This window comes from Choloepus didactylus, chromosome 2 (genome assembly GCF_015220235.1).
Source record: "Choloepus didactylus isolate mChoDid1 chromosome 2, mChoDid1.pri, whole genome shotgun sequence".
Classification (NCBI taxonomy): domain Eukaryota; kingdom Metazoa; phylum Chordata; class Mammalia; order Pilosa; family Megalonychidae; genus Choloepus; species Choloepus didactylus.
In genome coordinates this window covers 222826424-222851611 of record NC_051308.1, presented here as the reverse complement: position 1 = coordinate 222851611, position 25188 = coordinate 222826424, and the positions used below count along the sequence as shown (strand labels likewise).

The window sequence follows — 25188 nt, the reverse complement described above, 5'->3', positions numbered from 1 at the left end:
AAATAAGATTACTCAGCTTTTCTAACAGTCAAAGTTATATGACAAAGGAATAGATTGCTTCAATAGGTGGTTAGACCGATGCCTTCCTATCAGGGCATTGGAGAAGGATTTCTTCATCGTTTGGACCTTGGACGTGATTACCATTACATTTACTTTCTGCTCTTTGACTCTGTGAATCAGTTAGGGGGTTGAGTATTCTGTCTGTGATACTGATTGGTTTGGGGCGAGCCACACAGATATTGGAAGCGTAGTTAAAGATTCTTAACACTGAGCAAGTAAAGTGACATCTTATAATAGCTATGTGCATTGTTCTTACTTTCAGGATATGCTACCATCTTCCTTCATACTCACATCTAATCCCTCACTTTCTGGTGAAGCATACGTGGTCCCTTCAGTGTTTGTTCCAACGCTCCTTGTGGCTGTGAGCCACTGTCCCCACCCTCACCCCTTCCAGGGGTTCTTCAGCACTGTCAACAGGGCTGGCCTACCACGCCATCGGTCACGGGCTGGGTGGGCTGCTGGGATGTTTCAGGGGTGGAATCAGGGCTCTGAAGCCACCTTATTCCATCTCCCCAAGGTTTGATGATGTTTTTTTCCCCAGGTGATTAAATGTGTATCTTGTGGACCTGGGCTTGGCTGGAATGCTCAAGGGTCCTGAAGATCCTCCTATAGCTTCCTTCAGTTGAACACTTTAAGAGAAGATGGCAAAAGTCAACATAACTAGAGACCTCATCTGTAGGCAGATCAAGGTAAGCAGCCCAGGCCTCTGAACCAGAGCAGGATGTTCTTTCTTCCCCACTGATTACAGATTCATTCCACAGATGAAGAAACAGAGGTCTAGAGTTGGTGACTTGCCTAAAGTCACATAAGTAGTTAGTGGCAAACACAGGACTAGAATCAAGGTCTCTTGACATCCGCTTTCCTTTTACCCAAGAACATGGAATTCATGAAGACTTCTCTGTCCCAGCACTTGTGCCTGGCTGGCTGAAATTAATGGAGGCTGGTGAGGAAAGGAATCTACCAGTGTGTTGTAATATGTGTATATGTGTTTGTGTGTGTAAGAGAGAGGGAGAGAGATGGGGAGGGGAAGAGGTAGAGTGTGTGTCAGAAAAGTGAGTCAGGAGGAGTAAATACCAGTTCTTTATGTTGTTCCAGTTGCTTCATTGTACTTGGGGGAATCTTGCTCCCAGTTCAGCTTAGACTCTTCTTCTCTTATTCAAGGGTCTCCTATACTGAAGCCTGCACCTGTCCTCTGTGGTCTGTATTTGGAAGACACTCCAGTACCTGTGAGATGAATAGGTGACTGGGCAGTCACAATCCGTTAGTGAGCCAGCCCCAGGCTTTGTCAGGGAAACCCTCAGTAAAGAGGGCACAGAGGCTTAATGGAGGAGATTCAACCAAAGCATGATGTGTTCCTGTAGGAAGAGTCTCAAGCTGAGGTCAGGTCAGGAGCTTAAGTCTCACCACTGCCTTAACTACTTATAAGACTTTAGTCATTTTACCTCTCTGTGCCTCAGTTTTCTGTTTGTTAAGTAATAATAATGTCGATCTGTCTGCAGGCTGATTTGAGAATGTAACCCCCCCAAAAAAACAAACAAAACAAAACAAAACATGAGAAAGCAATTTATTGGCTTGTTATAGAAATTTTTAGAACTTTTAATTTTTTGTATATATTATCATTGAAGTTTAATAAAAAGCACTTAGCCATCAAAAAAAAAAAAAAAAAAGCTAAGTGCTTAAAATGTTAAGGTTTAATTTTAATTAAAAAATTTCCATATGAGACCAAGGGAAGAGATATCTATTTGGTGCAGGATCTAAATTTTCTAAATGGTACAACTCTACAGTCAATTTGTTCAAACACCACAATTGCACGGAACTTTGAATAGGAAGTGAGATACGGTAGGTTAGTATAGGCTGGAGTGAAATAGTGACACATCCCAGAGTAATTTGGGCAGATATTAAAAAATATATTTACAGCCTCCCCCTCCCCAGCCCCGAGGATCTGGGGGAAGGTGCGGATGTGTTGGACATCCTCACCTGGACTGGTGTTGATGGTGTCACAAACATTGGGACTGGTGATTTGATGTTCTGAGCCCTCAATCACGGGACTTGCCCTTATGAAGCTCGTTACCGCAAAGGAGAGTCTAAACTTGCGTGTAATTGTGCCTAAGAGTCTCCCCCTGAGTACCTCTTTGTTGCTCAGATGTGGCCCTCTCTCTCTCTAACTGAGCCATCTCGACAGGTGAACTCGCTGCCCTCCCCACTACGTGGGACCCAACTCCCAGGGGTGTAAATCTCCCTGGCAATGCAGAATATGACTCCCGGGGATGAATGTGGACCTGGCATCGTAGGACTGAGAGTATCTTCTTGACCAAAAGGGGGATGCAAAATGAGACGAAATAGTTTCAGTGGCTGAGAGATTTCAAATGGAGTTGAGAGGTCACTCTGGTGGACATTCTTATGCACTATATAGATAACACCTCTTAGGTTTTAATGTATTGGAATAGCTAGAAGTAAATACCTGAAACTACCAAACTCCAACCCAGCAGCCTGGACTCCTGAAGACAATTATATAATAATGTAGATTACAAGGGGTGACAGTGTGATTGTGAAGACCTTGTGGATCACACCCCCTTTATCTAGTGTATGGATGAGTAGAAAAATGGGGATAAAAACTAAAGGACAAATGGGGTGGGATGGGGGGATGATTTGGGTGTTCTTTTTTCACTTTTATTTTTTATTCTTGTTCTGGTTCTTTCTGATGTAAGGAAAATGTTCAGAGATAGATTGTGGTGATGAACACATAACTATGTTATCATACTGTGGACAGTGGATTGTATACCATGGATGATTGTGTGGTGTGTGAATGTATTTCAATAAAACTGAATTCAATTAAAAAAAAAAATTTAAGTGCCTTTTCCCCCTGCCCCCTTCCTCCCTCCTTCCTTCCCTTCTCCTTCCCTCCCTCTCTCTCTCTTTTCTCTCTCATTCTCTCTCTCTTTCTTTCTCTCTCCCCTCCCTCCCTCCCTCCCTCTCCTGCACTCCCTCTTTCTCCTTCCCTCTCTTTCTTTCCTTTCCTTTCTCCTTTCCTTCTATTTCCTTTCCCCTTTCCTTCCTTCTTCTGTCAGCAGTTTTTTAAAAAAAAAAAACTTTTCAAATAACTTATTCATTGCCAAATAATTTAACAGGGAGTATAATTAACACTTTCCTTGAAAGTATGCTAGTTGAAGAAAAGTAATTTTTAAATAAAGTACCAAACAAAGAGTATACAAACAGAATAGAAACTAAGCACACTGTGAATAGTTAAGTGTTGGCAGCATACAACAGGGACCTTCCATCTGAACTAAGAAACAGAACCTTCTCTTCCCCTATTTAAGATACTGACAGTTCAGCTCTCTTCCTGGATAAATGCTTCCACATCACCTTAGCTTACCTTGAAAAAACCTAACATTTCCTTTTACAGACTGACTTCATTCCCCTTGAAGGTGTTTAACTAATTTATGTATATGTCCTTTAACGTGAATAAAAACAAGTTATACTAATGATAAGGACTAGGGAGTGAAAATTAAAGTGTTCTTCAAGAGATATTAAAGATTAAGACAAAAGGGAAAATTACAGGGGATATACTACTGTATATATCAGAAACCCTGAATTGCTTCCTTTTGCATCTTAAAAAAATAAGATATAAGCTTTTTTATACTAATTTAAAAACATGGGGTTTGTAATTCCTTATAAATGAACTATTTGAGCCATCTACCTATCTAAAAATAAACTCTCAAAGTCTAATTGAGCATTTTACAATTTTTTCTTTTACAGTTGTAAATTTTTGTGGCTATGAACTCAACTATCTTTAACCTGCAGTTATAGCAAAACCACCATCTTACTTTTAAATTGTTAATGCTCAACAAATTTGTTGGTTATAATCATATTTTTTTTTTTTTTTTTGCTTTCATTACCTTTTAGTGAGATTTGGTGATTTTAATAAGAAAAAAACATTTTCTCTTTCCTCTGTGTACTTATCTGGAAGTTTCCTTTCCTTCTTTTATTAACTGAAGAAAAACTCATGTTAAAAAAGAATAGTTTGATGGATGTGGCAAGAATCAATATATAATTAATAGCATATTAATTGTTTAAAGCAAGTATTATATATGGCCCATTCTTTTAGTCACATTTCAGCTAAGTTGTTTTTAAATAAACGATTTAACGCCATTTAATACTTGATCTCTATATTCTCTCCACAAGTATGTGATGATATTGTCAACCAGAAAGAAAAGGGGGGGCAGGGAATGCTTGCTATAGAACTACTTTTCTGAAACTAATATGTCATGATGATTATTTTATCCTGTTTAGTTCCCAATTGCATTCACATTTAGTTGGGATGTTTTTTTCCTTTCCTGTGAGCTTCTTATCCCTTCCCAGGACCTATACGAATAAACTGTTTACAGTAACCAGCAGGATAGCTATGAGGAAAATAGTAATTTAAGACAAAAAAACAATAAGAACCCTTTACATATCATTGACAGTACCAGCAAGTATAACTGATGTTTACTCTGAGGAAAGACTTGTTTAATTTCTGCAGAGGGGCATTAAAACAAGAGAAAATTTAGAGAAACATAGTCTCTTCCATGAAGGTGGGTAGATCAAACATTTATACATAAAATGTCTGTGATTTATTTCCTCCCCTCTATGGTACATAGTTAGTTTACCAAAAAACATGAGTGGAAAATGCTAAATACATACTGAATAAAGGAATGTACCAGGTGATTAGAATATAATGAAGCACAGTTCTCTGAAGGTGTTGATGGACATAGATTGGCGGGAAAATGAATGAAATGCCATTACTGTTGGGAGAAGAGCAAAGCGTACAGAAAACTAGTTGGTCAGAAATTGATGTGTCACCCTAGGAGGATGCAGTGAAAAATAAACCTGTGACGATTGGAGGAGGTGATTAATTAGAATGCCTTTGTGTTCTTGCTTATCTTATTCCCTACCTATATATGTGTGATCACTAAAGGCCTTCATGGTAAATACTTTTGTAATGACTTTATCAGCTTGTATCAGGTTTATGCTAACCGCTAAGTTAGATACAGAAATTAAGCTGGACAACTCCAGTCTAAAAACACTTTGAAATGAGAAAAAGTGTACCAAACTATTAATAAATGGTTATCTTTGGCATGTTAAAAAAAAAACTTAAGTGCCGTGCAGCGTAAACTGTGGTCACCATCCTGAAGGATTGAGTGTGTGACTCTAGTAAGCCATGTGCTTAGTGCACGTTAGTCTGTATGTTTTGTATATTTTTCATCTATCCCTGAATCCTTTTAGAGCATGGTCCATTTGTGGGTTTTTTTGTGATTTCATTAGACTGTGTGGCCTCAAGGACAGGGCCCATTTCCTAGAGGCACAGAATCATAGAGTTGGAAGGACCATGTAGGCTATTATTTTCCTATATGTATCCCCTACATAAGGCCCTCCCTCTCCAAACTAAATATGAAAACATTCCCCTAGTATTTATTGTTTCCAATTTTTCTTTCCTTCCTCTTTTTTCTTTTTCTTTATTTAAGGCCAACAGCCCAGTTTAATGTTCAATTATAATAACTGTCTTCTATTCTCTTATTCCTGCCCAAGTAGAATGTAAGCTCCTGCGGCCCAATTTCTTATGATCTTTTCTAGCTCCTGTAGTGCCCAGCACAGTGCTGGATATATAACAGGCAAATAGTAAACCATGTTGAATTGAAACAGTGAAACCATAAGTTTGTTTCTGTCCTTCAGGAACGGGGTGCCCTGAGCTTTGAGCGGTGCTACCACGTCACTGACCCCTTTATCCGGCGGCTGGGCCTCGAAGCAGAGCTGCAGGTAAGAGATCCAGTTTGCACCCTGGATACAGATGGCCTGCAGAGAATCCTCTTGGTATAAACAAGTCTTTTTCCTGCAGTTTGTACCTGACGCTTACCCCTCCTTTCCATAAGTTTTATTGGGCTGATGAATCTGAATCAAAGTCAGTGACTGATATGGTCGTATAGAAATTATTTTTTGGTCACATTTTTTTACTCATTCATTGCTTTGTACTTAGAAAATTGTATTTAATTGCATGCCGCTGTTTATACTATTGGCTAGGATAGTGATTATTCTTACCTTTTGCAGGGATTTAGAGTTTACAAATGTTTTCTTATATTTGTGTGTATGAATATATGTGTATATGTGTGTATACCCATACACACACTACATATATGCTTTCTCATTTTACCTTCAAAGCAATGGTGTGGAGAGGTAAATAGGGAATGGATATAAGGAAGCAGTTTAAGAAGGCCAAGCAAGCACCTTGCCCAGGATTACCCTGACCAGACTGTGGAGGGGCCATGCTTCAGTCCAGAAGTTCAGCTTTTTCATTACGTCTGACACAGACACTTCATAAATGCTAGTTCCATTCCCTTTCCTTCCTCATGATCTTGTTTTGAAAGCTGTTCTGTCCAGAGTAGTGTTATCTGCAGGTTGAGTAAGTTCTTTAGTTCCTTCAGGTTAGTGTTTGTAAGTGATCATATTGATCTACGAAAAGGACTAGAAAGAAATTTATTGAAATGCCAACAGTGGTTATCTTGAGGTGGTGAGCTTATAGATATTATTATTGCTTTCTTTTAATTATAAACTTTTATCCATCATAAAATATGACTACATCAATAATAATATGGAAAAGATAAAAGGTCATTTTTACTTCTACCTCCCTAATACAAATGCTGTTATTTTGTATACTTCTTTTATCTCCTGCATATTTTTACATAATTATAATCATATTTTACATTGAACTTTGTATGTCTTTTTTTAAAGTCAGCATATAATAATCCTTTTTTCCATGTTACCAATTAGTCTTCTCAGCTATCATTTAAAATTTTTTTTCTGATCATAGAAGGAATAAATATTATAGCAGAAAATATGGAATAGACAGAAAAATATAGGAAAAAAAGTAAATAACTTCTATTCTACCACCTAGAGATAAGTATTCACATAATACACAAATACATTTGTGTATTACAAAGCAGAATACTAGTTAAAAGACAAGAGACTGGGCATTGGAGTTAGACAAATTTAGTTTCAAGACCTAATTTCTCCACTTACTAGCTGTATGGTGTTGTGCAAATTGCCTCTAGTTTCCTGATCTCTAAAATACATTGATAACTCACAAACATTGTGATGATTGAATGAGATTTGTGTGAATCACTTAATACAGTCCTGGTTCATAGTAAGCTAGCTCAATAAATAACAGTTATGATTCTAAAGACCATTTTTGTCCATGCTGTTCCAGTTTGCTAATGCTGCTAGAATGCAAAACACCAGAAACGGATTGGCTTTTATAAAAGGGGTGTTATTTGGTTACATAGTTACAGTCTTAAGGCCATAAAGTGTCCAACGTAATGCATTGACAATTGGGTACCTTCACTGGAGGATGGCCAGTGGCGTCCAGAAAACCTCTGTTAGCTGGGAAGATACGTGGCTGGCATCTGCTCCGAGTTCTGGTTTCAAAATGGCTTTCTCCCAGGACGTTCCTCTCTAGCCTGCAGCTTCTTGGGGTAGACTCCGGGCTAGTACCTCCAAAGCATCAGCAAATCAATGCTTTCGATGGCCATCCTCAAAATGTCTCTGTAAGTTGCAGCTCCTCCAGAATGTTGCTCTCAGTTGCTCTGAGTTCCTTCTGTTTACCAGCTTTGTATATGGCTCCAGTGATTTAATTCAGACCCACCCTGAATGGGTGGGGTAACACCTCCATGGAAATTATCCAATCAGAGACCTTGCTCACAGTTGATTGAGTCACATCTCCATGGAAACACTCAAAGAATTACAATCTAATCAACACTAATACATTGGCCCACACAAGATTGCATCAAAGACAATGACGTTTTGGGGGACATAATACATTCAAACTGGCACACATGCTTATTTTTTTCCCAACAAAATTGGGCTCATATCATATAGACAGTTTGGTAAACTTTTTTAAAATTGTCATTATATATATATAAAACAAAGTTTTCCATTTTAACCATTTTTAAGAGTACAATTCAGCAGTATTAATTATTTTTACAGTGTTGTGCTACCATTACTACCTTGCATTACTAAAACTTTTTCATCACCCAAACCTTTTTTTTTTAATCATTTTATTGAGATATATTCACATACCACGCAGTCAAACAAAACAAATCGTACATTCGATTGTTCACAGTACCATTACATAGTTGTACATTCATCACCTAAATCAATCCCTGACACACCCAAACCTTTTATACTTTTATATCATGATTGTTTTCCCATATCTCTAAAAATAATATATTTCATTGTTTATACTTTACTGTATTTAAAAAAAATTTCTCCCATTTGGAATAGAGCATATCATTTCCTTCAGGGACATAACTCCAGGTACATCCCTCTAGTGCAGTGGCATCAGGGGTGGGGGAGGAGAGGAGGAAGTTACCCCCAAGGGGAATTTGGCAATGTCTGGAGGTATTTTTGGTTGTCACAGCTAAGAGGGTGCTACTGGTGTTTAGCAGGCAAAAAGCCAGGGATGTTGCTAAACATCCTACAATGCACAGAACAACAAAGAATGCACAACAAAGAATTATGCAGCCCCAAATGTCAATAAATGCTGGGGTTAAGAAATCCTGTTTCAGTGGATGCTGAGTAGATAGATGGTGACCCCTGTCGGTCTGGGCTTCTCCTTTCAGCTGTGCCTCTACCCAACCGGAGTATTGTCTCTACCTTTTCTTCCTGTTTAATAACTTTGTCCAGAACAGACTTGGAGAAAACATAAAGCAGGATTCCCTTTGTTTCCCATAGAATTCAAGTATAAAATGATATTAAGGAAAGCAATTTCAGTTTGCACTTCCCTTACAGCCACCTTGGCCTGGACTTGTAGGAACAGTACATGGTGTGAAGGGGAATGCACCTGGGTTTAGAGGGGGAAAAACCTGGTTTAAATCCCAGCTCTGCCTCTTGTGGGCAGGACTTAGAGAAGTGAGAACAGAAGGAAAGAAGACTGGGAGAAAAATAGATTTGGAAGAGAATCATGGGTTGGACATGTTAAGTTTCAAAGCCTGTTGGATAGCCTTGTGGAGATGTCAGGTAAGTGGCTGACAGTACTAATTGGGACAGAACTCTGGACTATAAGGATAAATCTGGAGACTTCAAGTGTTTATAGAACTTTGGAGAATAGGGTCCAAACTTTTACAGAATAGCCCTGCAGCACTCCAGCTTTTGGAGGCTGGATACAAGCTAAGGAAATAACAAAGAAGACCAAGAAATAGTAGTCAGTGAAGTAGAAAGGAAAACCAGGAGAGTGTAGAGGCCAAGAAATGAGAGTATTTCAAGAAAGAGGGAATGGTCATTTGTGTGCAATGCTAATGAGAGGTTCAATAAGGTAAAAGAGTAGCAGTTTTGACTAGAGCAGTTTTATTGGACTGGTGGAAACAGAAGTTAGGTTGAAAGGATTGAAGTGTAAATTGGAGTGAGGAAGTAGAAACAGCAAATCTTGACAGCATTTTAGAAAAAATTTTTTATGCAACAAAGCAGAGAAATGGGGCAACAGCTGGAGGGACCTGTAGGCTCAAAGGGGAGATTTGTATAATTGGGAAGAAATAATAAAGTATGTTTGTATGCTGATGAGAAAGGGGGAATGGTGGTATAGAAGATAGAGTAACTAAGGGAGGAAAGTCCAGGAGAAGGCTGGAGAAGTTAGGATTCAGAGCACAACCCCAGGGCTTGGCCTTTAATAGGAACAAGGACATTTCTATCCTTGGTTCAGGGTCCAGGGGAGTCTGGGCTCAGAAGAGAGATGTAGACTGGGATACATATCTGGAGTCATCGGCATGGAGATTGTTTATAGTAACAGTTCTAAAAGTGTGGTCTGCAGTCCCCGGGGCATCCCCAAGAACTTTTCAAGGAAATCCATGAAGTCAAATCTATTTTCATAATAATACTGATAAATTATTTGCAAAAAAATTATTTCATTAAACTTGTAAAGGGAAAAGTGGTGAGAAAAACTACTCTCACCTTAGTACAAATCAAGGCAGTAGGCACCAATTCTTCACTTGCAGTACTTGCAGTAATGAAAAGGAAAAAAAAAAAAAAAAAAGCCAGTTCCACTTAAAATGTCCTTGATGTGAAACAGTAAAATTTTATTGACTCAACTCTTTTTGTGTTCTGTATGATGGAATGGGAAGTATACATAAAGCACTCTACTGCATACTGAAGTATGATGGTTGTCTTGAGGAAAAGCACTTGTGTAATTGTGTGTGAGTTGCAAGCTCAACTAGCCACTTTTTTTACTGAGCACCGTCTGAGAGAATGACTGGCAGACAACAAGTGTGGTTATTTTAAACTTGGGTAGTTGGTAGACATTTCCTTAAAAATGAATGAAGTAAACTGTTACTTTAAGGAGAACAACTGACAGTATTTGTTGCCAAAAGACTTTTTTGATGAGACCTCTGGTCATATTAACAAACATTAGCAATATAATGAAAGGTATTAACATTTATAGATCCTCACAATTCAGTGAGCCACTGTTTTCAAAATGATCAATGTATGATGTAACAAAATCATACATGTGTAAAAGACCCATTCCTAATATGAAATAAAACAATGCATTTTAACATAACAGGGTACAAATAGTTCATTTACATGGTTTCAGATTCCACATTGTAATAACCTTTAGGAAACTTTCATTTGTTGAGTTTCTGTTTAGTGTCAAAGAAGAATATCCACAATTGCCTGAAAAGGCTGTTAAAATCCTCCTCCCTTTTCCAACCACTTATCTTTGTTAGGCTGGATTTTCTTCATCTACTTCAACCAAAACATCATATTGTAACAGACAAATACAAAAGCAGATATGAGAACCAAGTAGTATTCCATATGCTAGACCTTAATGAAGTTTGCAAAAATATAAAACAATGGCACTCTTCCCATTAAATTCTTTCATATTGGAAAATGTAGTTACTTTTTAATTTAAAATATAATTTTTGTTATTTTGAAATGAATTAATAAAAATGAAATAATTTCTAATATGGTAAATGTTGATAATATAACCCATATAAATAAAAGCTCTTTGGGATCCTCAGAAATTTTTAATAATGTAAAGGGGTCCTGAAACCAAAAAGTTGGAGAATCGTTGATCTATAGAGTCTTAGAACTGGATGACTGGATGATATCACCTGGAGAGAAAGTAGGGGAAGAGAGAAGAGGGCCCAGCACCAAGCCCCAAGGTGTTTCAACATTTAGAGATTACCTATTTCCTCCTTCTTCTACCCCCACGAGACAGAAAGAACAGCCACACAGGTGGGAGAACTGAGGAGAATATGGTATCATGGAAGCCAAGGAGAAGGGAAAGTGCAACTATATTTATTTTTACTATCTGACTCTGAAAAGTCTACCTTATTTCCCTCTTTCCTAGTTTGGGGTTAGAGGGGCTACCTCACTGGGACCCTCAAGTAGTAATAAAAATGCCACCATATGACCTTGGATAAGTTGTTTCTAAAGCCTAATTCCTGATTTGTAAAATAATACATGCATCCTGTTTGTCTCTTAGGCTTATGAGGAGATGAGTAAGTTAATGTATGTAAAGTACTTAACACAGTGCCTTGGCACATTGTAAAAGTTTATGGCATGTAGCATTCAAACATTAGCTGCTGTTATTGGTTTTATTTGTGGAAAGCTCTTAAAGTTGCCTAAGACAGCCAGTCCTAAAATGCTGATTGGTTGGCATCTAACTTTTTGAAATACTCTACAGTAATTTATTTTCCCCAATGTGGTTAATCACAGTTCATCTTTGGCATTAAATAAAAGTGAAAAAAATGGGGCTGGGGGCAGATAAAAGAGGTAAAATCAACAGTAAAACCTCCTGCCTTTTTGTACAAATTTTTTTCCCCTGGATTCTCCTACTTTCTACTTTGTATAATTTTGAAAAAATGCAAAAGGAAACTAGAAAGAGGACTCATATGATGTAATGCTGAACATTTAGTAGACACTAAATAAAAGCCTATTGGTTTGATGGCTCTTTTGATTATTTTGTTAAGGTTAGTTTTCTTAACCTCTTCCCTGTTCAAACATGCTATTTCTCCACTTTCCAGCTTAATAATCTAGCCTGACTTTTTGACTTCCTAGTTTGCTTTTTGGGTCACTTTAAAATTCAAAGTTTAGCCAATCTGGTGTCTTATTCTTTCTGAATATTGATAGAATTTGTTCCCCACAGAGCTGCCTGTTAAAAAGGCATCCAAATTAACTTGGATTACTTAGTTTCTTAGATATTCTTTCCAATGTGTTCATCCTATCATTTCCCTAAACCTCTGGAAGTTTACTTTTCTAAGCTAATTTTTTTTATTTTTCAGACTTCTTTCCTGAAAGTTGCTATCTTCTGGTTTGCTATAACCAGTTTCCATTCACCTGTAGGTCTTTGGTTATTTTGTTCCTAGTTCTTTCTTCCTAGGAAGGTCTGAATCAAGAAGTACATCTGTTCCATTGCATTCCTCCCTCGTTTATATTACTTATTTTTGAATAGGTAAACATTCACATGGTTCTAAATTCAAAAAGTTTAAAAATTTGTCTCCTTTCCACTCTTTTCCCCAGCCACTAAAATTCATTTCCCTGGAATCAACTAATGCGATCAGTTTTAGTATCCTTCAAGAGAAATTTTATTCATAAAATTCTTATCTTTCCTCACAAGTGTTAGTCTAACATATTTACTGTTTTGTACCTTATTTTTAAATTAAAAATATACTTTCACAATTTTTCCATTATCAATACTTAAGGATCTTTTGAATTTCTTTCATAACTTCAGAGTGTCCTTTGTGTGAATGTACTGTAGTGTGTTTAAAGTTTCCCTATTGATGGATGTGTAGATTGCTTCCAATGTTTTATATATACAAGTTATTCCTTGCAACATCTTTTAGCACACAGGTGTGTATCTACAGGATAAATAACTAAGGATGGAATTAGTCACAAGGTATATGCAACTGTGATTTTGATAAATATCACCAAAATTGTCTTTCATGGAGTTTGTACCAGTTTATACTCCCATCACACTCCTTCACTCTTATAACAAACATAATGCTCAACAAATGTTTGTTCTCTCCCCACCCCAATGTGTTTTCCCTCATGTGTCCATCATTATTCCAAGAAGTTTCACAGATAAGTGAAACCTGGCCAGAGAGAAAGATCTCATCTCTAAGTTGACTTCTGAAAGATGGATGGAAGGAGCTAGTTAGATTGGAGTGGGGGTAGGAGCTAGTTAGATTGTGGGGTGGGGAGAGAGAGAGAGTTCCAGTTTGAGGGAATAGCATATGAGCAGTGCAAGAGAGAGTATGGGGCACTCAGTTCAAGAGAACAGAATGATCAAAAAATATAAGGGGCAGTGTGATGACAGATAAAGTTGGTGAAATGAATGGGGTGGGGTACAGTAATGAAGGGCCTTGTAAGCTATGTTGAAGACTATGGACTTTATCCTGAGGACAGTGGAGAGCCATTGAATAACTTTTAGCATGGAGGCAACATACAAGTTATACTTAAAAAAAAAGAAAAAAGAAAAAAAAGGTACTCTTGGCTGCAAAATGAAGAAAAGACAGCAGGTGTTTAAACTGAAGACAGCCAGGACCAGTTAAGAGTCTATGGCAGTGATTTAGGAAGCAATAATGAGTTATCTGAACTAAGGTATGGTAATTTGGAGGAAGAAATGTCAGTGGATTTGAGAGATAAATTTAAGAGGTAGAATTAACAGAACTTGGTGATTAAATATGGAAAGTTAGGGAAAATGAGGAGTCATGAAGGTCAGGTTTCTATCTTGAGTGACAGAGTAGATGGTGGTATCATTTGCTGAGTTAGGGAACACTGGAAGAAATAGGTTTGAGAGGAAAGATGACAGGCATGGTTGTGGATATTCTAGGGCTGCAGACCATGGGTTGTCCAACTAGAGCTGCCTCGGTAGGTAGTTAGAATATTTGGATCTGGGCTTAGGATAGAGCTACAGACTAGATATGTCACTTTGGGAGTGGTGAGCAGTATATAGATTGAAGCCATGAAAATGAGTTGTGATTGTACTTGGGAAACATGTAGATTGAGAAGTGAGAAGAAAACCTAGGATAGAGCCATAAAGAAGACTCACCATCTAAGGGCCTGGTGACGGAAGAGGAGTATGCAGAGGAAATTAGGAAGAGCAACCAGAGGGGTGGTGTTGTAGAACCCAGAGGAAGAAAAAGTTTCATTGACGAGAAAGTGGTCAGCACTATCAGTCTGGCTATGAAGGGAAAGAGGTCATAGGTATATGTGGATTTAGCATTAAGGAAGGATTTTTTCAGGTTGTAAAATTTGAGCATGTTTAATCTTGAGGGGAAAGAATCAGTAGAGAAAGGGAAAGTAAAAGGCACAGGAAAGCAAGATCATCCAGGGTTGGGGTTTTTTCAGATAAATGTTGCAAGAGAGTTGTCAAAGTGATGGATCGTGGATTCTAATCTGAATGGGGAAGGAAGTAAAGACATGAGGTGGCAAACAGAGAACAGAGGGGTTGCCTGACTGGAGTTACAAGTCTTGTTGAGGATGAAGAATCTTAAGGCATGAATATATTAATATATATATAGTTATTATTCTCTTGTTCTTGGCTTTTGTACTTGGCTTTTTCCATTTACTGATGTATCATGGAAGTCACTCCCTATCAGTTCATAGAGTTATTACTTATTTTTGACAACTGCCTAGTATTCTATTGTGTAGATCTACCAAGAATTATTCAATAAATTTCCCATGTGTGGGCACTTAGAGTTATTTCTAATTACAAATAATGCCATAATGAATAACCTTGTGCATATGTATTTTGGTATTGCTGAAGATGTATCTTCAAGGAAAAATCCTTGAGATGGGAGTGCTGGTCAAAGGGTAAATGTATATGTATGTGGTTTGATTAGATATTGCCAAATTTCCCTCCATGGGGGTTGTATCATTTTGCCTTCCCACTAGCAAGGCATGGATGCCTGTTTCTCCACAACTCACTGACAGATTGTGTGGTCAAGCCTTTGAATTTTTTTTACCATCTGATGGGTGAAAAATGGTATCTCAGTATAGTTTTAGGTTGCATTTCTCTTATGATTGAAGTTGAATATCTTCTTTAAGTGTTTAAAAGGGCAGTTTTAACATAATTTTTTGCCATTTTGGTATAAAAAAGAAGGGGGAGTAAGAATTTATATAGGTACCTGCATATTTTTGCAAACAGAAGCACAGGAAGGATCAGCAGAAACTGGTGAAATTGGTCACCTCTGTGGGGGTAGGGGATATAGGGTGGAAGGGTAAAGGAAGGGGAATAACCCTTCTCTGTACCTTCTTGTAGAGTTTTTATCTTTAGAACCATGTTAAGGTTTTGCATATTCAAAAAGTGAAATTATTAATGCCACTGAATTGTACACTTGAAATAGTTAAAATGGCAAATTTTTTGTTATATATACATTTCCACAATAAAATTAAAGTTAAATCAACAAGAATCGGGAAGGCAATGACAACTAATACAAGTACTTTTTTTTCTGGTTTTGTTTGTTTGTTTGTTTTGTTTTGTTTTGTTTTGGTTTTTTTTTTTTTCTCATTTCTACACAAGTCCTTTTTGAACACAGTACTTTTTTTATATTAGAGAAGTTGTATGTTTACAGAAAAATCATGCATAAAATACAGAGTTCCCTTCCTCAAAATTGAGTACTTCATTGCTTCAAAGGACTTTGTCAAAAGGGTGAAAAGGCAACCAACTCAATGGGAGAAAATATTTGGATACCACATGTTCTGGTTTGCTAATGCTGCCCTTTTTCACTGGAGAAAGGCCATTGGCGTCCGGAAAACCTCTCTTAGCTGGAAAGGCATGTGGCTGGCGTCTGCTTTCTCTCAGGTTGCATTTCAAAATGGCATTCTCCAAAATGTCTCTGTATCAGCCTCTTAGGGCAAATTATGGGCTAGTATCTCCAAAGTGTCAGCAAAACTGCTTTCAATGGCCATCTTCAAAATGTCTCTGTAAGTTGCAGAAGCAGCTCCTTCTGTCCAAGCTCTTATATAGGGCCCTAGTAAACTAATCAAGGCCCACGCTGAATGGGTGGGGCCACACCTCCATGGAAATTATTTAATCAGAGTTATCACTTACAGTTGGGTGGGTCACATCTCCATGGAAACAGCCTAATCCAAAGGTTCCAATTTAACACTAATACATCTGCCCCCGCAAGATTGCATCAAAGAACATGGCTTTTTCTGGGGGATGTAATATATACAAACCAGTATACCACAAATCTGTAAAGGGTTTGATATCCAGTATGTATAAAGAAATCCTACAACTCAACAATAAAATGGCAAACAACCAGTGCTGGTATGTATATATTATGTCCCCCAGAAAAAGCCATATTCTTTAATGCAGTCTTGTAGGGGCAGACGTATTAGTGTTGATTATGTTGGAACCTTCTGATTGAGTTTCCATGGAGATGTGACCCACCCAACTGTGAGTGACACCTTTCATTAGGGTGTGACCTCTTGATCGAATGTTTCCATGGAAATGTGGCCCCACCCATTCAAGATGGGTCTTGATTAGTTCACTGGAGTCCTATAAAAAGAGCTCACAAACAGAGGGACCTCAGAGCAACTGAGAGTGTCATTTTGAAGAGGAGCTGCAGCTAAGGGAGGACAAGACACCCCAAAAACAACATTTTGGAGAACGCCATTTTTAAACGCAACCTGGGAGCAAGCGGATGCCAGCCATGTGCCTTCTGAGCTAACAGAGGCTTTCTGGTCGCCAAAGGCCATCCTTCAGTGAAGGTACCCTATTGTTGATGCTTTACCTTGAACACTTTATGGCCTTAAGACTATAGCTTTGTAACCAAATAAACCCCCTTTATAAAAGCCAATCCATTTCTGGTGTTTTGTAAAACAGCAGCATTAGCAAACCAGAACACAACCCAATTAAAAAATGGGCAAAAGATGTGAATAGACATTTTTCTAGAAAGGACGTGCAGATGGCTAAAAAGCACCTGAAAAGAAGCTCAGCTTCACTAGCTATTAGGGCAATGCAAATCAAAACCACAATGAGATATCATCTCATACCTCCTAGAATGGCTGCTATTAAACAAACAAGAAACTACAATTGTTGGAAAGGATGTGGAGAAACTGGAACTCTTACTCACTACTAGTGGGATGAAAAATGATACAGTCGCTGTGGAGGACAATTTGGTGGTTCCTCAGGAAGCTAAGTATAGAGTTGCCTTACAACGACTACTTGTGATATACCCAGAAGACATGAAAGCAGGGACACATACAGACATTTGTACACCGATGTTCATAGCAGCATTATTCACAATTGCCAGAAGATGGAAGCAACTCAAGTGTCCATCAACAGATGAATGGATAAACAAAATGTAGTATAGAAATATGATGGAATATTATTCAGCAGTAAGAAGGAATGAAATCCTGAAGCACGCAACAACATGGATGTACATTGAGGACATTATGTTAAGTGAAATAAGTCAGACACAGGAGGACAAATATTGTATCATCTCACTGACAACAACATGGAAACTCAAACACATAAAATATGGAATATAGGCTACCAGGATATAGAGTGAGGCTAGAGAATGGGGAGTGGTTGCTTAATGTGTGCAGAATGTTTAAATAGGTTGAATTTTAAATGTTTGGCAATAGACAGAGGGGACGGTGGCATGTTATTGTGAGAATAATTAACAGTGCTGAATGGTGTGTGAATATGGTGGAAAGGAGAAATTTAGAGTCACGTATGTCACCAGAAAGAAAATTGGGAGTTAAAACATGGGAATGTACAACACAGTGAATCTTGTGGTGGACAATGTCCTTGATTAACTGTACAAATACAAAAAAGTTCTTTCTTGAACTGGAACAAATATTCAACATTATTACAAGGAGTTAATAATAGAGGGGTATATGGGAAAAAAATGTACCTATTGCAAACCATGGACTATAATTAACAGTATATTTTAATACAATTTCATCAACAGTAACAAATGTACTACACCAATACTATGGGTCAATACTGAGGGGGAATAAAGGGTATAGGAGGATGTGAGTTTTCATTTTTATTTTTATTTCTTCTCTGGAGTAATGAAAATGTTCTAAAATTGATCATGGGTTTGTATGCACAACCACATGATGATTCTGTGAGCCAGTGATGTATAATAAAGATGGTTTGTATAGTGTGTACATATATCTTAATAAAACTGAAAAAATAAATAAATAAACAAAACAAATACAGAGTTCCCATATACCCTGCATTAGTGTGGTATATTTGTTGCAATTCATGAAAGAACATTTTTATAATTGTACTATTAACTATAGTTCATTGTTTGCAGTAGGGTTCACTGTGTTGTACAGCCCTATGTTGTTGTTGTTTTTAATTTTTTATTCTAGTAACATATACACAAGAACAGATACTACTTTGGGTGTGTGTGTATATATATTTTTTTCTTGGTGTAAAGGCAAAATGAACTTCAAAGGAATCTTGAATTCTACCTACTAGATTTGTCATTTGTAGTAGTATTGCAGTAGCAATTCTGTAATTATTTGAGTTGTAGAATTGACGAAATGAGTAAATATTTGAGGAAATGAGTAAATATATCAATGTTTTTGGGAGCCAGAATTCTCACTGTGGGAGAAGGGAGATTCAAATATGGGATAGGGAATGGCAAAGAATGATGAGGTATTAGATTGGAATTACAGGTATTAATATGAACTCATATATATAATTTCCAGCTCTGTCCACTGAAAGGATCCAGAGTAACAATGAGTAACTGGTTTCTAAATACCATTCCCCACTAAAAGGAACCAGGGATCCTTGGAGAAGTAACTGTTTCTGGGGCTGGGACAGAGGAAATATGAGATGAACCTATAACACCTTGTGCCAAAAAGTGAAGAAACACCCAAACAGTGACAGACACTTTTTAAAAGGATGCAAGAGCCAGCTTGATGGGGATGCTGCTAGCCAAATTGGGGGAAATTTGAGCATCAGGATGAAAAATGACAGTAATGAATTTGAACCCACTGAATAAAAAGTATCTGAGTTTGCACTAATAGTAAACAAACAAACAAACAAAAAAAAAACAAGTAAATAAATGGAGATAAGGGAAAGCACTTCTTTCCAGTAGAATGCCAGCCACTAAATGAAGAAGAAATGATAGAGTTAGAAAATCACCGTTTTATAACCATCTTAGCAGTAAGTGATTCATTCAGGCAAGAATAATCAATGGATGCTAAAGCCACTGGGTGAAATTTTCGTGGCAGACAGGATATTTACACAGTGTAAAAGATTTCCTCATAGTTTACAAAGGAAAAAATAGTAATATCTTAGTGGAGAAACCTGGTGGATAACACTTTGACCAAGACAAGCCAACATCATGTGCCACCTCATATTGTGCAACAAGTACGTAAGATCACTTAGGTAGTATTTCTGTAAAAGATGCATTTGCTAAATCTAATTACAAGAAAATAATCAGACAAATGTTGGGAAACATTTCTTCGAAAGAACTGGAATGTTCTTCAAAAATGGCAATGTCACGAAACACAAAGAAGGCTGAGAAACTGTCCCATATTAAAGGTGACTAAAGAGAATATGACAGCCAAATGCAGTGTGTGATTCTGGATTGGATCCTGGATCAGGAAAAAAAAAAGGACATTATTAGGATTGTTGGTGAAATTTGAATATGGACTGTATATCAGGTAATAGTTTTATATCAGTGTTAAATTTCCTGATTTTGATAAATGTGCTCCAGTTAAATAAAATAGTGATCTTGTTTTTGGGAAATAACACGCTGCAGTAAGTAAGTGTAAAGGGTCCTGAAGCCTGAAGCCTGAAACCTATTCTCAAATGGTTCAGAAAAAAAAAAAGAAAAGAAAAGAAAAGAAAGGAGAGAAAGCAAATGACACAATATTAATGAATTAGGTGAAAGATACATATAGGTATTCTTAAACTATTCTTGCAGATTTTTTATAACTTTGAAATTGTTTCAAAATAGAAAGTTTAAAAATGTTCATTAAGAAAATACAAAGAACATTGTAGTGGTAGCAATTGAATAAGAGAGCCAGAAGGGAGCTTGAGATTAGATGATTTAAATGGAACATTAATTTGGATTCATTCTAAGATGTTCTGATATATAAGACTAAACCACTTCTCCATTTTCCTTGGGCATCTTTGCTGAGCATCCATGTTCCCATTTAGTTATATGTGCTATCTCACCTTGGCTCAGTGTGTCTCATTGTCACAACTGGAAAGAGCCAAGAGGCCTGGCTCACTTTCTTTTGTTGTTGTTGTTGTTGTTGTTGTTGTTGTTGTTGTTGTTGTTGTTGTTTTTGGGGTGGGGGGTGTTGGTGGTGCTTGATTTCACTTTTGGGTACATCATTAAGATTTTCCAAGTCTACCTTAAAGTTCAGATCATACTTTGATTGGTCCCATTTCCTTTATTTGAGGGATTTCTTGGCACAGTGCTAGACATGTGGTAGGTTGAAAGGTAAGAAAGGAACCTTACTTTACAAATAAAACTGTGCATTTCTTAAGTTATGTAAGTGATGAAAATAAGATTAATAAAATTCACATTAGGCCTCTCTGGCTCCAGAGTTCATATTCTTTCCATCTCAACCATATATCTGCTTTTAAAAAGAGCCTAATAAATAGTTTGTGGTTTGGTGGAGTTATTTTCTTGCCTTATTATTTTCTTAATATTGTCCTTAAACAAGTTGCAAACATTCTCTCACCTTCACAATCTGGTTTGCTTTTTTCCCTCATTTTGTTTCTTATATAATGTGAGCATAAGTTCACTGAAAACAAGTCTTATCAACATAGATTGACTTTCTTTTTGAATAGAGTCAGTAGACTAGAGTAGTTCCATAATGTAAGTCTAACAAAGACTTGTCAGAATTTTTTACAATAGCATTTTGAGAAGACAAGGCAAAATTTTATTGATTGGAATTGTTATCAACTAGATAACAAGTTCATTGAATAGTATAGTCACACTCAAAGGAAAAGATGGAGGGGAGATTTAGAGAGGGCTGTTATTTGGATCGGGGGCAACAAAACTACAGTCTGCGGGGCAAATCCAGCCTGCTATTTGCTTTTCTTTAAGTTACTTTATTTTATTTTTTAAGTGTACAATTCAGTGTGTTTTGTTTGTTTTTTTTTTTTTACTATATTCACAAAGTTGTGTAGCCATCACCACTATCTAATTCCAGAACATTTCTTCACTGCAAAAAGAAAAACGCTGTCCGTGTTAGCAGTCATTCCCCATTCTCCCCTCCCCGTCTACCTCTGACACCCATTAATCTACTTTTCTGCCTATATGGCTTTGCTTAATATGGACATTTCTTATAAATTAAATCATACAATATGTGACCTTTTGTATCTGACTTCTTTCACTTATAATGTTTTCAAGATTCATACATGATGTAACATGAAAGAGTACTTCATTTCCTTTTTATGGCTGAATAATATTCTGTTATATGGCTATACCACATTTTATTAATCTGTTCATCAGTTGATGGATGTTTGTATTGTTCCCCCACTCTGACTGTATGAAAAATGCTGTTGTAAATACTCATGTACAAGTTTTTGTGTGTACATGTGCTTCTAGTTCTCTTGAGTATATACCTAGGAGTGGAATTTCTGGGTCATATGGTAACTTTCTGTGTAACTTTTTGAGGAATTGCCAAATGGTTTCCCAAAGTGGCTGCACCATTTTACATTCCCACAAATAATGTATGAGGGTTCAAATTTCTCTGCATCATCACCACTCATTATTGTCTGTCTCTGTGAAGTGATATCTCACTGTGGTTTTGATTTGCATATCCCTAATGAATAATGATGTTGAGCATCTTCTTTTATTGGTCGTCTGTAAATTTTCTTTGAAGAATTTGTATATTCAAATCCTTTGCCCTTTTAATTGAGTTATTTGCCTTTTTATTGTTGAGTTGTAAAAGTTCTTTACATATTCTGGATACTAGACCCTTATCAGATATATGATGTGAAAATATTTTCTCCTATTCTATAGGTTATCCTTTCACATTCTTTTTAGTGCCATTGCTGCACAAAAGTTTTAAATTTTGATGAAGTCCAATTTATTTATTTTTGTCACTTGTGCTTTTGGTGTAATCATGTCTAAGAAATCATTACCTAATCCCAGGGAACAAAGATTTATACTTAGGTTTTCTTCTAAGACTTTTATAGTTTAGCTCTAAAATTAGGTCTTTGATCCATTTTAATTAATTTTGTATAAATTGTGAGGTAGAATTACAATTTCATTCTTTCACATGTGGATATCCAATTGTCCCAGCTCCATTTGTTGAAAAGACTGTTCTTTCCCCATTACATTATCTTGCCACTCTTCTCAAAAATCAATTGCCTATAAATGTAAGAACTTGCTTATGAACTCTCAATTCTGTTCCATTGATGTAAATGTCTGTCCTTAAGCCAGCCCTACACTGACTTGATTACTGTTGCTTTGTACTAGGTTTTGAAATTGAAAAGTGTGAGTCCTCCAACTTTGTTCTTCTTTTTTAAAATTGTTTTGGCTCTTCTGGGTCCCTTGTATTTCCATATGAATTTTTGGTTCAGCTTATCAATTTCAGCTGAAAAGGCAGCTGGGATTTTGATAGGGATTGTGTTGAATCTATTCCCACCTGTTTTTATAAATAAAGTTTTATTGGAACCCTGCCATGCTCGTTTATGTATTGTTTATGACTGCTTTTGTGCTTGAGTACTTGAGTAGAATTGAATAGTTGCAACAGACACCGTGTGGCCTGCAAAGCCTAAAATATTTACTATCTGACTATTTACAGAAGAAAATTTGCCAACCTCTGCTTTAGATGATAGAGTGAACTTATAACTTAAAACACCAGAGGACAGAACTAGGAACCAACCATTCGTTAATTCAATCAGTTATTCAGAAAATATTGAGTGCCTACAACATGTCTGTCTAAAAGACCCTGGGAGATGAACATGGCAGTGAACCGAGACCAACATAGTTCCTGGCCTCCTGAAGCTTCTTGCCAAGAATATAAAACGCCCTAAAGATCAGGCCTCTGCTCACCTCCCTGAGCTCATCTTGCCATACTCTGTGCCCTTCATCACTGTGCTTTAGCCACATTGGCCTTCATTCTGTCTCTTCACAGCTTACCACTTTTGTACTTCTTCCCTCTGCCTAGAATGTCTTCACTTCGGATCTTTGTGTAACTTTACCCTTCTCAGCATTCAGATTTCACCACAAATATCACTTACTCAGAAAAGCTTTCCCTGATCATTATATCTAAAGTATATCCACTTCCCCCACCTCAGCTCCTTCTCTATACTACCACCATGTTTTATTTTCTTCGTAGTACTTATTACCATCTGAACTCATCTTACTGATTCACGTGTTTATTTTTTCTTTTCCCCTACCATTAAGTCCTCTGGTTAATCTAAAAGAGTACTTAACATACATCATAGTTAACAAATTAAATAAAGAGAGCTTGTAGGGATAGACAACACATATAGGCTCAGTAAAAGGAAAACCTTTCTAATGTGAATTATGGTTGTTGACTTATCTCACTACATTTAATAATACATAGATTTTTAGCTGAAACATATAGAAATTGAAATGTGTTTAAAATTGCTCCTTTCCATGAATTCCAGGAGGATTTTTCTTTCCTAACAGTGATAGTTCACATCAGGCTGTGCTGTAAGTCTTGGGTTATCATGGTACAATGGAAAGAACATATTTGGATATGATTTCCAATCCAATACTACACAGCTATAAAAGTGACCACTCTAAGTGCTTTGCAAATTTTTTTTCATTTTCATTTGCCTTGAGATAGTTCTTAATTTCTCTTATAATTTCTTCCTTTACCCACTGGTTGTTTAAGAGTGTGTTATTTAGACTCTATATATTTGTGAATTTTCCGACCTTCTGCCTGTTATTGATTTCTAACTTTATTCCATTATGATCCGAGAAAGTGTTTTGTATAATATCAAAATTTTTAAATTTGTTGAAACATGCTTTGTGACCCAATATGTGATCTATCCTAGAGAATGGTCCATGAGCACTTGAGAAAAATGTGTATCCTGCTCTTGTGGGGTACAGTGTTCTATAAATGTCTGTCAAGTCTAGTTCATTTATTGTACAATTCAACATCTCTGTTTCCTTATTGATCCTCTGTCTAGATGTTCTATCCATTGATGACAGCAGTGTTTTGAAGTCTCCAGCTATTACTGTATAAGTATCTATCTACTTCTCTCTTCAGTGTTTTCAGTGTTTGCCTCATATATTTTGGGGCACTCTGGCTCAATGCATAAATATTTATGATTGTTATGTCTTCTTGATGAATTGTCCCTTTTATTAATATATAGTGTCCTTCTGTGTCTCTTTTGTTTTACATTTGAAGTCTAATTTGTCTGATATTTATATAGCCACTCCCACTTTTTTCTGGTTGTTGTTTGTGTGAAATATCTGTTTCCAGCCTTTTACTTTCAACCTATTTTTGTCCTTGTGTCTAAAGTGAGTTTCTTGTAGACAGCATATAGATGGGTCCTGTTTTTTAATCCATTCTGCCAAGCCATATCTTTTTATTGGGGAGTTTAAGCCATTAACATTTAATGTTATTACTATAAGGATGGTACTTTCTTCTACCATTTTGTCTTTTGGATTTTATATGTCATCTTATTTTTTCTGTCTCTTCTTTTACCCTTCCTGATAGTCTTCATTTCTATACTTTTCTCCAAACCTCTCTCTCCTGTCTTTTCCTGTCCACCTGTAGCACTCCCTTTAGTATTTCTTGTAGCACAGGTCTCTTGTTCACAAACTCTCTCAGTGTCTGTTGTCTGAAAATATTTTAATCTCTCCCTCATTTTTGAAGGACAGTTTTGCCAGATATAGAATTCTTGGTTGGCAGTTTTTCTCTTTCAGGATCTTAAATATACCATACCACTGCCTTCTCACTTCCATGGTTTCTGAGGAGAAATCCATACAAAGTCTTATCGAACGTCCGTTTTATGTGATGGATCTCTTTTTTCTTGCTACTTTCAGAATTCTCTCTTTGTCTTTGATATTGGACAGTCTGATCAGTAAGTGTTTTGGAGTAGGTCCATTGGTATCTATTCTGTTTGGGGTATGCTGCACTTCTTGAATCTGTAATTTTCTGTCTTTCATAAGAGTTGGAAAATTT

At 36.9% G+C, this 25188-nt stretch overlaps 1 protein-coding gene across 3 annotated transcripts in view; it reads left to right on the top strand.

Moving 5' to 3' along the window:
* WDTC1 (WD and tetratricopeptide repeats 1) overlaps positions 1 to 25188 on the top strand; it is an 87534-nt gene that overhangs the window by 18127 nt on the left and 44219 nt on the right. For all 3 annotated transcript variants that reach the window (XM_037828041.1, XM_037828040.1, XM_037828039.1), the window contains exons 2-3: positions 602 to 749; positions 5770 to 5853. In XM_037828041.1, coding sequence (XP_037683969.1) covers positions 702 to 749; positions 5770 to 5853 — 132 coding nt within the window. In that variant the 5' untranslated portion in view covers positions 602 to 701. The remainder of the gene's footprint in view (positions 1 to 601; positions 750 to 5769; positions 5854 to 25188) is intronic.